This window comes from Olea europaea, chromosome 7 (assembly GCF_002742605.1).
Source record: "Olea europaea var. sylvestris chromosome 7, O_europaea_v1, whole genome shotgun sequence".
NCBI classification, from domain to species: domain Eukaryota; kingdom Viridiplantae; phylum Streptophyta; class Magnoliopsida; order Lamiales; family Oleaceae; genus Olea; species Olea europaea.
In genome coordinates this window covers 20,736,635-20,748,998 of record NC_036243.1, presented here as the reverse complement: position 1 = coordinate 20,748,998, position 12,364 = coordinate 20,736,635, and the positions used below count along the sequence as shown (strand labels likewise).

At 35.4% G+C, this 12,364-nt stretch overlaps 2 protein-coding genes across 2 annotated transcripts; one reads left to right on the top strand and one right to left on the bottom strand.

Annotated features, from left to right (window-relative positions):
- The first annotated feature begins 3,410 nt into the window (after positions 1 to 3,410).
- LOC111397377 lies at positions 3,411 to 4,160 on the top strand. The gene has a single exon (XM_023024274.1). The coding sequence runs from the start codon at positions 3,623 to 3,625 to the stop codon at positions 3,932 to 3,934; it is 312 nt and encodes a 103-aa protein (XP_022880042.1). The 5' UTR covers positions 3,411 to 3,622; the 3' UTR covers positions 3,935 to 4,160.
- A 1,101-nt stretch (positions 4,161 to 5,261) lies between these two features.
- On the bottom strand, positions 5,262 to 8,101 carry LOC111398051. The gene is made up of 2 exons (XM_023025006.1): positions 7,629 to 8,101; positions 5,262 to 7,557 (listed from the first exon to the last, which is right to left on the bottom strand). Exons 1-2 carry the CDS (start codon positions 8,099 to 8,101, stop codon positions 5,649 to 5,651), a joined length of 2,382 nt encoding a protein of 793 aa, XP_022880774.1. The 3' UTR covers positions 5,262 to 5,648.
- Positions 8,102 to 12,364: the final 4,263 nt, after the last annotated feature.

The window sequence follows — 12,364 nt, the reverse complement described above, 5'->3', positions numbered from 1 at the left end:
CTACTTTTCAGCTCAACATCCACAGATCAATGTTTGACTGTTATGTATTTTTTTATCATCCATTTTTTTCTCTGTACAGTATATCTGCTTGGCTGCATTTAGCTCTAAAGAGATGCTTTACCTTTTCGTTTAGATATCTACTCTGTATGCTTTTCGTGAAATCTTATCCTAAAAAAAAAAACTGCATGCATACAATTTTGTCAAGAAATTTTATGATTAGAAAACTATCGAAAAAATTATTAACGACAACGAAGAGATGTTTCGATTCTCGGATTTTGTTAATAAAATGTGATAAAAACGACAATATTTTATCATTCCTTCCCCCTGTAAAAATAGTAAAAACTAAAAATGCCATGTCAATTATTTTTGTCACCTCATATATATGTCTAGGTCCGTTTTGAAGTGCATACGGGTCAGGTTTATATGTTAAATCAACACAATATGGAGCATGTTATGGACCAAATCAACCAAGCCCAAACATGTTTGGGCCTGTTAGTCGTGATACTGGGCTTACTCTTCCCATCCCAAGTCCATGGGCCAGAACTGTTATTGGAAGGAATGGTAAGTATTTATAGAAGACTAACTCAGCCCAAGTTGAACTTTAAAATTTAGGTTCTCAAATCTTTATGTGTATTCAAATTTTTTCTTTATAATAGTTTTTCATAATTATTCGCTACACTTCAAATTTTTGAGTGCTGATCTTTATTTGGACTACCCATGTTGCCAGCAAGTTTCCCTGTGCTTGTAAAGAGACTTTGCCTATTGTCGTCAAGCTCAATCTATTAGATTGAAAAAACTAAGGGAAAGCCCCTTGAACAATCCCATGCACGTCCAGGGGGTTTTTCAACAGGCAGCGCCCAAAAATTAAGGATCTGTTTGATTGCAAAGATTGAATTGAATTGAATTAAAAACGAATTTTAGGGAATTGAATTGTTTAGAAATTGTTTTCCTTGAAATTGTAAATTATTGTGTTTGATTGGTATAGTTTTTCACGTGAAAAATGTTGAAATAAAAGTATTTTTTGTTATTCGTTTAGCCTTGTTTTACATAAAAATTATCAATTATAAGGATAAAATTTACTAGTATTGGGGGATGAAATTTGTTTCTATTGCCAAAATAAAAAAAAGCAAAAAATTCAAAAAAAAAATATATATATATAAATCTTTTGGTGTTCATTTAGCTTTGTTTTATATGAAAATTGTCATTTAAAGGAATTTTTTTTAACAATTAACAATATAATTTATTTTCATTGGCGAAAAAAATTTAATTTTTTTTTTTTTAAAAAGTAACCTAGAAAACAAATTCTCACCTAACCTATAGGAATTAGAATTCCTTAAAAAGCTAGAAATCAAGCGCGTGAGGGGAGGGGTGGGAAAATCATTTCCAAGGAAAAACTTTATCATCAAACATTGTTAAAGTTAGAAAGTGGAATTCTATTTCCATTTTCCATTGATTTTCCATGCTATCAAATAGGACCTAAAGGTAATTTGAGACAAATATAAAATAATAGATTGAAAGATTTTGTTTTATTTTTCTCATATAAAAGGAAAAATTACACTATTTGAAGACATAAAAAATAAAAAGTTACACACTAACTACATTTCCATGATTTAACTTAAGTAATTGATTAAAGAAAATATAATCATAATTGAAGTTATGTATTGTATTTCATATTTCGCTCATACATCATCGATTCTTAGTAGTTACGACTAATGATTCACTTCATTCAATTTTGTTTCCTACGTCATGTATGCCAACCAATTATATTTTATCGTCATCTATATCACCATGTTAACTCAGAATCATCATTAATTCTGCTCTTTTTCACTCCTTTTATATAGCTTCTTGAAAAACTGTTGTACTACATCATCATAAATTATAGATTTATTTATCAATAAATGACATAGCGAGTTTCATTAAGTCAACATCTTATCAACCAAATATATATATATATATATGTATGTATATATATTGCACACCTTCTTTTGACACTTCACTAATATGTAAAAACTGAATAATGCTATTCATGGTGAGACTATTGGTAATCGACCAACGTAGCATACGGTGATAGTTTGTTATTTGATACATTAGGTAATAAAAAACTATTACGTTAATGCTTCAAATTGCAAACTATCACATATATACTATTTAGAATGACTATCGAAAATTTTCTCTATTAATAACATTATCCGTAATTTTTTTCTCTATTAATAACATTATCCGTAAAAAAATTATATAAATGGTAAGTACAACAATCATTTTTTCATAAAAAATCAATTGCCAACTGCTTTGCCCAAAAAGGTATTTCATGGTCCCCACATGTTTATTCAAGGAAGTTTGTAAAGAGGTGAAACACATCAAAGTCAGAGAAATGAGCAAAGAAAGAAACTTCAAGCAACCGCAAGGAATTAGAAATTTGAACTCACTCAACTGAATTTATTAGGCCCTTGTTTGGTTCCATTCTTTGGAAAAATTCATTCTTAAACAGTATTTTCACATTATTTCAATTACACTTCAATAGAATAATATTATACGTAAATTTAAAATTTTTTCTTATTTTTTAACTACGCGTTTCCTTTCAATACACTATTCAAAAATGCATTTTGTTCCCCTTAAAATGGAGCTCAAATAGGAGCTAGATCCTAACTGTGGGCCCCAAGCTTCCGCTCCACACTTATATACTCATTGTGATGCCTCTTTGATGACATAAAGATATAATTAAACGCAACTCTAGACATAACCATAAAGACGTGCAATTTTACAACAAGTATATAATAAGAATAATGATATATTGTATCAATAGAGTTAAACATAAATCTAAGTGTTAACATATCATAAGTCTTATTTTTGAATATATAATTTAATAATTTAATGTCATTAGTGTTGTTATCTAAATTGATATTAAATGCTAACAATGATAAATAACATTATTCATATCATAAATACGTATAATAATGCAAAAAAAAAAAAAAAAACGAAACCAACCATAGATCCGATTGATTATCATCATTGTTAGGCATGAAGTCCTTGTCGGGCTGACTCATAATCCCACAATTAGAAGAAATTTCAGGCTTATGCAAATGTCATGATCCAAGCTTGCCACGTGGCATCATATTACTGAACAATAGTGATGATGCTGACCTTTTAGTTCCTCAATAACACCGAAAAAAGAAATAAAAGATAGATGAATAAGGCCATTTGTGCACCATGCTAACTCTCTTACACGAAGACATCATAAATAAAAAATTCACGGACCTCCTAATTCCTATTATGAGATGGGCTGACACCATGCTGGTACATGTAATGTAACTCTAGATGAGCTCAAGACCAGAAAAAATGAATAATTAGACAGTTTGTGTAGCGTGGTGTACAACCTCCTCATATGAGTGGCCATCATGAATAAAATATTTGTGAGGGGACTCGATACCATACGCATCTCTTGGAAATGAAATGCCACCCGTTACGTATCTGTCAATCTATATAATAAGCCCAACACCCCACTTTTCTATTCCCACCTCCAATGTTTCTAGATATTTAGTGCATCCTCACACAATCAGGAATTTTCACACCCCGACAGTACTACTTTCATGATCATAAACTGAGAATTTTACAAGAAAAAATTATGGCGATTTCCGATGCGGTGGTGGGGAACCTGACGACGCTGTACCTGGTGGTTATAGCGGCGATTAAGGCATATGGACTGGCTGTGGGGCGGAGCTTCAGCAGTGGATATGTGCTGATTCTGTCAACAGCTGTAGTTGGCTTAATCTTGATTGCGAGTCTGACTTGGGACGTGTCCCGGAAGGCCAGGTTTGCATTGACACGCGACCATAGCCAAGAAATGTGCCGCGGCGGCATCTGTTGGCACGGCGTCGCCGTTAAATCGCCGGAGTCTCAGGTCCGGTTCCGGCTCCCTCAGCAGCATATTCAATAAACCCCAGAAGCCGTTCCAATGTGTTTGAGATCAACCAGTCCAATACTAGTCACTATATTATGCTACAGATAAAAATAACACTGAATAATCAAAACAGGGTTCAATTTTTTGCTTTTTACTATGCTGTAATTATACTATTCAGGATTGAATTAAAGAGTATATGTGTATATAAACTGATGTTGTGTGTATATATTTGATGTGTGTAGATGAGGAAGATGGATCTGAACAGTCGGAAAAACTTTTAGGTTTGTAAAAATTTCATGAGTTTTTTTTTATCTTCGATAACATTACAATAAGATAGGCTCGCGTAATAACAACACAATGCACATGGTGTTTACATTGTGACGTGGTCATAGTTGGCATAGCCCCGAGGACTCATATGTGCTGGCTCACCACATACGTCGTGGAGTCCTCAAGCATAATGGTATCCTCGTGGTTGTCCCGAGGATTAGTACCACACTTCTACGAGATTTGGGGGCATGGTCCTGAGGGTGTAAGTCCTTGGGTTACCTTTTGCCTCCCAAGGGACGTTGGTCCTCGAGCACTTAATTTCAATGCCCCTTTTGTTTAAGCTTAAAAAGATTCATACACTCTAACGATTCTAATTTGACCTAGACATCTCAACCCAAGATTTCTAAACCTAGGAGGACTCTATTTCCACTATATTAACAAAAGCATGATTGATCTTGCAATCATAGTACAAGTTCAACACCCCACTCAAGTAGGACCAAAGATAAGGATATCCAATTGATTAATCCTACTATGAGTAGTACCTACCCCTACAAATACAAAGCATTGATTCATTATTCGGATATGTTTTTACATAATTTTCAGTTCATAGCCTCATGTACAAATTTTCTCTTTAAGTTAAGTATCGGAGAGGCTTGTTGCCTTTATTTCAAGTACTAAAAGATCTCGCTTGTACTCATGTTCACTCATCAAGCTCAAAAATTAACATGCATGATTTTTTGTAGCATCACATTGCATTCCAACCATCCTATTGACTGGATACAATTAATTGAACGTAAGGATTGGATGCAATCAAGCAAGTCGATGAATATCAAAGAATTTATTACGAAGAGCCAGCCATCCTTGTACACATTTCTCTAAATTCAAGCCGCGAGGAGCCACTCATATAGCATTGTTATTCAAAGGAGGAAAAGCAAGTGAAACGAGACAAGAAGAATGGAAATATTGCAAGAAGAATTTCAACTTTCATGCAGTTAAATATCTATTCTAACTGCAGAGACGCCAAGAAATCTGACACATTTGGTAGAGAAGATTAGATAATACAAAACATTAGATAAATAGATCAAAAAGCTAGCACTGGATGCAGTTCCACAATTTTCTACATTTGTATAAACACAGAACATGGGTCACATATATAAGTATATACAAGAGCATGTCCCCTAAATAAGGAGAAATTACAGGTAAAAGTAACCAGTTTCCTGTGATGGTGAAGTGCCTTCTACAATACAAGGAGGATCAAGAAATTAGAAACATTTGAAAACAGTAAAACCTAGTATCCTGTTCTTCTCTGCATAATTTACCTAAAGAATATAATCGCAACCACAATTCCTATCACTTTTTAGCTTTCTACAAACCTCTCTCCAACTTCAGTCAATTTGACTCTTCTTGGTTAAATATTGCTATAAAACCAATAGCCCGATCAGATTGTTCCTAATACCATCCCAAGAAAGGAGGCCCGTGTAAATTAACTTTGTTTCCATGGTGGTGTGCATTGTTTCAAAGGGTAATATTCCCATCCACCATCTGGTTCTTTTCGTTTCTCGCCAACTGAACTGATGGAAGGTTGGGAATAGTACCTCAACTGCTCGTCAGTTGATATAAATGTACCTGAATTCGACAAGAGTCCCAAGCCTGCAGGGCCCCTACTTCCACCTTCCAACATTAGCCTGGAGTCAAGATCAAAACTACCCTGCGATGGCACGCCCCCATTTGAAGGAGTTGAGGAAGTCATACTTACGAGGAATGGTGGCTGAGAAAATGCAGGTGGTCGGGCTGATGCAGAGCCCACAATTTGAGGAACAACAGGTGCTCCTCTAGAATCCACCATGTAAGGAATGGGGGCAGCAACCCCATACATTGTAGAGAAAGGCATAGCATGACCTGGTGAAATGCCATTGTAGTTGTATAACGTAGAATGGGTATATGGAGGTGCAGATCCCATCCCAAGAAAACTACCAGTTCTGGCCAAGTTAACATCAAATGCAAGCTCTGGAGTTCTGCCATTTGGCAAGTGCACAGCATGAGGAACGGAATCACCACGCTTGACCTCCACTCTTGTGCCCATGATAGATATTACAGAGTCAACTGACTTTAAATCTCCAGAAGCATTTAAATTTTGAGGTAACTTAGTTAAATATGAATGATCTGAATAATCATTGAGAAGAGAAGGCTGGTCATTAAGATCAATATTCCTCAAAGAAGGTTGCTTTAGTGATGATGTAGAAAAAAGAGTTCGACTCTGATGGCCATTTCTCTTGGGAAAAAGCTGTTCGTTGATCTGCCTATCTGACGGGACATCACCATCTTCACTTGCTCTATTAAGATCCAACTCAAGACGTTCTAATCTTGAGTTTGCTTCCACTGAAGATTCCCCAGAAAGAAGGGTGGAATGTACTGGAACATGTTTATTTGGTAGGTCTCCTGTTCTGCCATCTTCACTCTCAGCTATATTCAGATCAATGTCAAGACATCCCTGTCGCTGTTTTGAACTGCTGCTTTCCCCTGTGGAAAGATCCTTATCACCTTCAGGAATCCGGCGAGGTGATGCTGGACGGAAAGCACTGGTTGCAGCTGAACCTTTCCATCCAAACTTCCCCTCAAATTGCAATGGAGCAACAGGTAATCCAGGAGCTGCAGTTGCCCTTGAAGCAGAAACTATAGAGACAGTGGTAGAAATTTGATTCCCAGGGGGATCCATATCTTCTGAATAAACTTCTTGATTCAGATCAAAATTGCACAGGCCTCTCACCGTGTTTGCTTCTTCTTGAGCCACCTCAGTGACCTGAGAGGTTTCCACATCTTGTGTGTCATTTATTGGATCAGCATCAAGGTTTTCACTACCAGTTGCAGAGTTTTCCTGCATTGGCGAAGCTTCAGCAGACAGATCTGGGTCCTGGGACACATGCTCAGGTGAGCCTTCAGTGGCATGGGATCTTTTTCCACTTAAAACGTCTGGGCTACCTGGCTCCTGTAGTTTACCTTCTGGTGCTTTCTCAGAAGAACTGCAACTTTGTTCTCTAAAATCTTTATGTTCTCTCTCCACTTCTATAGCAACTTGCCGAGCAACTTCTAATGGATCTAGAATCCCATAGTCTAATTCAACACCAGATTTCTTGCTGGTTAAACCAGGTTCCCTGTCAGTTCTTTTTTTCCTAAAATCATAATTAATCGCCAGAGCATCATTATTTCCATCACTATAATGTTGGTCAAGCTTGTCAATCCCTCCCTCATCTTCAATCTTCAACAAGAATGTACTTGAATTTTTGGGATTTTCCCAGCTTTGCTCACTGGTGGAGGAGTTTTGTAACATAGTGACAAGTTCATCATTTTCTTCAGTTCTCTGTGCACTTGGGCTTCTGCATTTAAATGAACATCTGAAATTAGAGCACCCCCTACAGAAAATTCCGAGTGTTTACTATCTCTCTCACTATTGGCAGTTATTTGCATGTCATTATTTGTCAAAGGCTCAACTCTATCGATATTCATGGAAGATGCATTGAAGCTTCTATCATTTTCCCAGCTATCCAACAACGCTCGAGCTCTATCCAGGACTTTGGAATTATTATGACCAAGAAGATCCCTTACAGTAGTACATATGTTTGAAGAAACCAATTTCTCATCGTCTACGTGCAGCTTTTCTAGTGCTTGCAGTAAATGAGAAATTGACTCTTCCACAAAGCTCTCACCTGTTTCATTGCTGAACTTCTGGGCATCCTTCAACCATTTATCAATAAACTGGAGCCCATCTAACTGAACAAAAAGATCAAGACAGTCCTTGTTCTCGGTGGCAGCTATTGTTCTTGCAACCACAGACTGCTGCCTTGTTGCATCACCAACATTCAAAATACAATCTCTATCTTTCTGCAGGACAGCCACAAGTTCCCTGACTCGAGAAGGGGCTGTAAGCCCATCATTCATCTCAGTCAGGGTGAAAAAATCGCCAAGTGACATAATTTCTCACAAGTTAGGAGTCCAGTGTGCTATTTCATTTCCCTGCATCTTACTAGAAATCCACTGCAAAACATCATATTAAGTACAAATTACAAACATAAATATTCCAAAATCTTAAGAACCAATTGACGGGAAAAGACGTTGAAATTCAAGCAATATAGTGAAACCTTTTTGGAACTACACGGCTAACAATGTGATTGAATGAAGGAAACATAGAGTTCACACAGCAAGACTAGAAACATTTACTCGTAAATTTCCCATGTTCATTTTTGGATGTTAACGGAGTGGAACCATTAGATAATTTTCGAAATACATGGTAACATGGTAAGGATGTCATTGATATCAAGCATTTTAAGGTGTTTTATCTTGAACTTTCTCAATATTATCCATATTTGAAGTAAATTTAGATAATCTGAACAAACGGTGCTAACAAATCCACATTGAGAAGCACTGAGATCGTGCTCAATCTCAATGTTTTGATTGCATTCACGCGGGAATAAACCCTCAGAATTATTTCCGTCCAAGTTTTCTCGGAAAGACATGCCAAAAACCACATAAATGATAATAAGAATTCCAAAGGTTAACTGTACATGTGTAGGAATAAGACTTTTAGAACGAAGGGTGCTTAAGAAGATACAAAAACAAGATTATGATTTTGCACCACAGGCGGATAGGGAATCTTTTGAAACCAGGGATAAAATATATGATTTAAAATTTACATTTGCTTAAGGTATAACCAACTTAACGAGGTAATATTATCAATTACTTCTTTCCACACCCCAAAAACTTCAAATATCCATTACCTACTCAATTCTGAAACCACAATGCAATCATCTCACATAATTAATCTTCTAACCCCAAAATATCCAAATTCAAGATTGCGGAAAAAAGATTATAACTACATAGCAAAAATTTAACATCAAACATACCAGTAAGGAGGCATAACTAAACTGTTGCAATTTGTAAGTGTTTGAATCACCCAATACAACAGGCATACTGATGTAGCAATGTATATAGAACACAAGAATACAGAAGTTAGGGAAGGGGAATCTTTTACTTTGGCAATGACCCCTTTTCTCAAAAAGGAGAGTAGGAACGAAAAAAACGCAAAACTATATAATTGAGATAAAAACATATCTTTATTCTTTCTGTCCTACACACCTATTTTATTTAGAGAGAGAATTCTTGTCCTGATGCATGAACTGAGTGTCTAATTCTTTTTCATAATGGAAAATGATTGGTTAAAATAGCCATGAGAAATTCCTTCAAAGAAGAGTTTTATTAATTAAAGGATGAGGTTACTAATCTAATGGGTACAAGCAACAGACGAGAGGCCAGGGGGAAGAAGAAAGAAGAACTGGAAGAGAAAATTTCAGTAATATTGTATTTTAAGTTCAATTAGTCTACAAAAATCCAATACATGCTTAGGTGAAAATTGACATCCCTGGTAAAAAAGAAAAGCGCAATACAATAAAGATGAAGATGTGATTAAGACAAGTGTATTTCACTTAGAAACAGTGTAACACAAGAAGTGATGCGTGAAATAATTGCACAAAGTATGAATTGTTGATTACTACAACCATGAGAACCAATTCATGTTAGGAGATACAAACAATCAGATCTTATGCCCAAAAGTGTAAAGAATGCACTTCAACCAAGGATTAAAGCAAATTAATATCTCACCGAAGTGAAAGTTCCCTATGGTTCAAAGTCTACATCCATTCATCCAACTTTAATTTTAAATGCATCTTATATTTCAGCCTCATGCTCTATTACCTCAAAATTCTGTGATCAAAACAAAATAGCATGTTTTATTCAGTAAGAAAAAGAAGTTACGCAAGTGATTAAATTAAGCCACAGCCTTTCAATCCAATTAGCAATTATGATTAAAATTTAACGGTTTAAGACTGTATAATGATCTGCATAAATACATAAAGCCAGAATTATTCAGCAGTATTAAAGTTCGCAAGCATTGATTTGCCTGATTGATCAACGTCCAAGCAAAAGATACCAAACTGTCTGTTCCCAGAAAAATAACGAAATGAGATTCAATGTGAACTCTGAAACCGAAAGGAAATTCAGACGAAAATGTAAATAATTACCTGATTCACATAATAAAACAGTAAAAAAAATTGCCGCCAGATTGAATTACACTTGGCCCAACCAAAGAAAAAAAGCAAATCTAGGGTTTTCCATAACCAGAAAATAAAAAAACTCAATATTTTTACCTGACACAACAGTCAAAATGCTTGAAATCTGAACTTTGAAAGCACACGAAGAGGACAAATATTAAACCGAAACCCTAGATAATTTTCTCCCTCAACATTAGTGTTAGCACGTGTAACGTGTGCATATATGCATCAGAAGATGTATACCGATTATGGTAATTAGTGCAGCAAGTAGGAAAAAAAAGAATTCCAATCATAACACAGCCAGGAATTATTCAAAACGTCCAAAAAAAAAAAATTACAGAAAATTAAAAGGATTTTTACCTCTTTCTAATCCAAGCTCCAGTTCTTATTTTAAACCCAGCAAAAAGCTCCAAAATTTCCCATCTCACAAACCCTTTGCAGCTGAAAAATTTACAAAAATTGAGGGAAAAAAAATAAGATTTTTCTCTCTTTCTCGCTTTACCGGTGACCCTTTTGCTCTGTATTTAGAAAGTCTTAAACGTTTCTTCTTCCCGTCGCTGAATTTTCCATTTTTTACCAATCTAAAATTTTTATTTATTTTTTCTTTGAAGATTTGCTGGTTTGGTCTGTTAGTTCACAAGTAGGTACACGTGCCACGCGTGTGAGTCGCCAGAGACAACCCAGATTATGCGGGCCGGCCCCGCCAAGTTAAAGGCCTGGGTGAATGTGACCTGTCTCAAATACTTGGATCCAAACCCGTAATTTGACTGAAGTCCGGAAACAAATCGGTCTAAATTCTAACAAGCCCCAACCCGATTAAATATAAGGTTATATTTCAAAAATACAAATTTATACATGGCGTCCCCCCTCTCACAATGCATGCGGATTCCGCATAAATTTAAAAATGTCAACATTGTGGCCTCTTCACCCTTGTTGTGAATAGTAGATAAAAGATTCGATACATATAATATTATCATTTTTTGTTAGATTATTTCACATGTATCGAATGGTGTCCCTCTTCTCACAATGTATGCGGGTCTTGCGTGAATTTATAAATGTCAATATTATGATCCCCATCCTTGTTGCCAGTAATAGGTAAAAATTCGATATGTGTAACATTGTCCTTTTTTATTCTTAGATAGAAAAACACTAGGCATGGACTATATGCAATAAGTGGAAGAATCGATTTCACGATCAAAACTAAAAAAATAGTTCTTAACAAACAAGGGAATAGTATTCGGATTCTATTGATTTTGCTTGAAATATTTGGTTGGATCTTTTCGTATTTTTATATATTTTAAAAAATTCATAAAAAATTGTGACTAGTTCACGCGTGTTGAGGTTGAACCGGCCCAATTGAATGATTTACATTTTTGAATCGATGCTTGATTTTTACAGTTGAATAGACGGGCTGAACCCGAATTGACCCGTTGATGGAGATTGCACATACACAGGTGCCGAGGTGGTAGTGATTCGGGTTGACGGGTTTGGATACTTTTGGGACAAAAAGAAAGCAAATAAAAAGGTGTCAAATCAAAGTTAAGAGGGAATTGGGCATTTCGGAAAATGAAATGTGGGAACAGTCTTCTCTGAAAAGGAGAGGACCTTATTGTCCCCACTTCTATCACGTGGGTTCAGAAGTCTCATTATTTTCCCTTTAAAACAAAATAAATATCAAATTTTCATTTTAATTGTTTGTTTGTTGCTTAGCTTCCATCTTTAAGATTTAGGGCCCGTTTGGTAGGAATTTTGAGAATTGATTTTTTCACCGTTAGAAGAAAAGTGGGGTCCACATGTGAAAGAAGAAGTAAAAAATTACGGCTTAAATAGTAAAATAACGGTCAAAAAATCAATTTTTTGGGACAAAAAATCCCTACCAAACGGGGCCTTATTTTTTTAAAATTCATTTTTAATTATAAATCTCTCAACTAAAATAATTTTGCACATAAATTCAAAATTTTTCTATTTTGTAACTACACATTCTCCAAAAAAATTTATTTTACAAAATTTATCTTAAAAAAAGGACTCGAAGAGGAAAAAATTTAAATAGAAGGTATAAATTAAATGGAAGGTTTTATATGTATTGGCAAAGCGGACA

Excerpts from the sequence above, each read along its gene's own strand:
- LOC111397377 (XM_023024274.1), top strand. The coding sequence starts at position 3,623 with ATGGCGATTTCCGATGCGGTGGTGGGGAACCTGACGACGCTGTACCTG.
- LOC111398051 (XM_023025006.1), bottom strand. The coding sequence starts at position 8,101 with ATGAATGATGGGCTTACAGCCCCTTCTCGAGTCAGGGAACTTGTGGCT. Across the intron at positions 7,558-7,628 it reads CCTTTGACAAATAATGACAT|ATGTTCATTTAAATGCAGAA; the intron begins GCAAATAACTGC and ends CTCTAATTTCAG.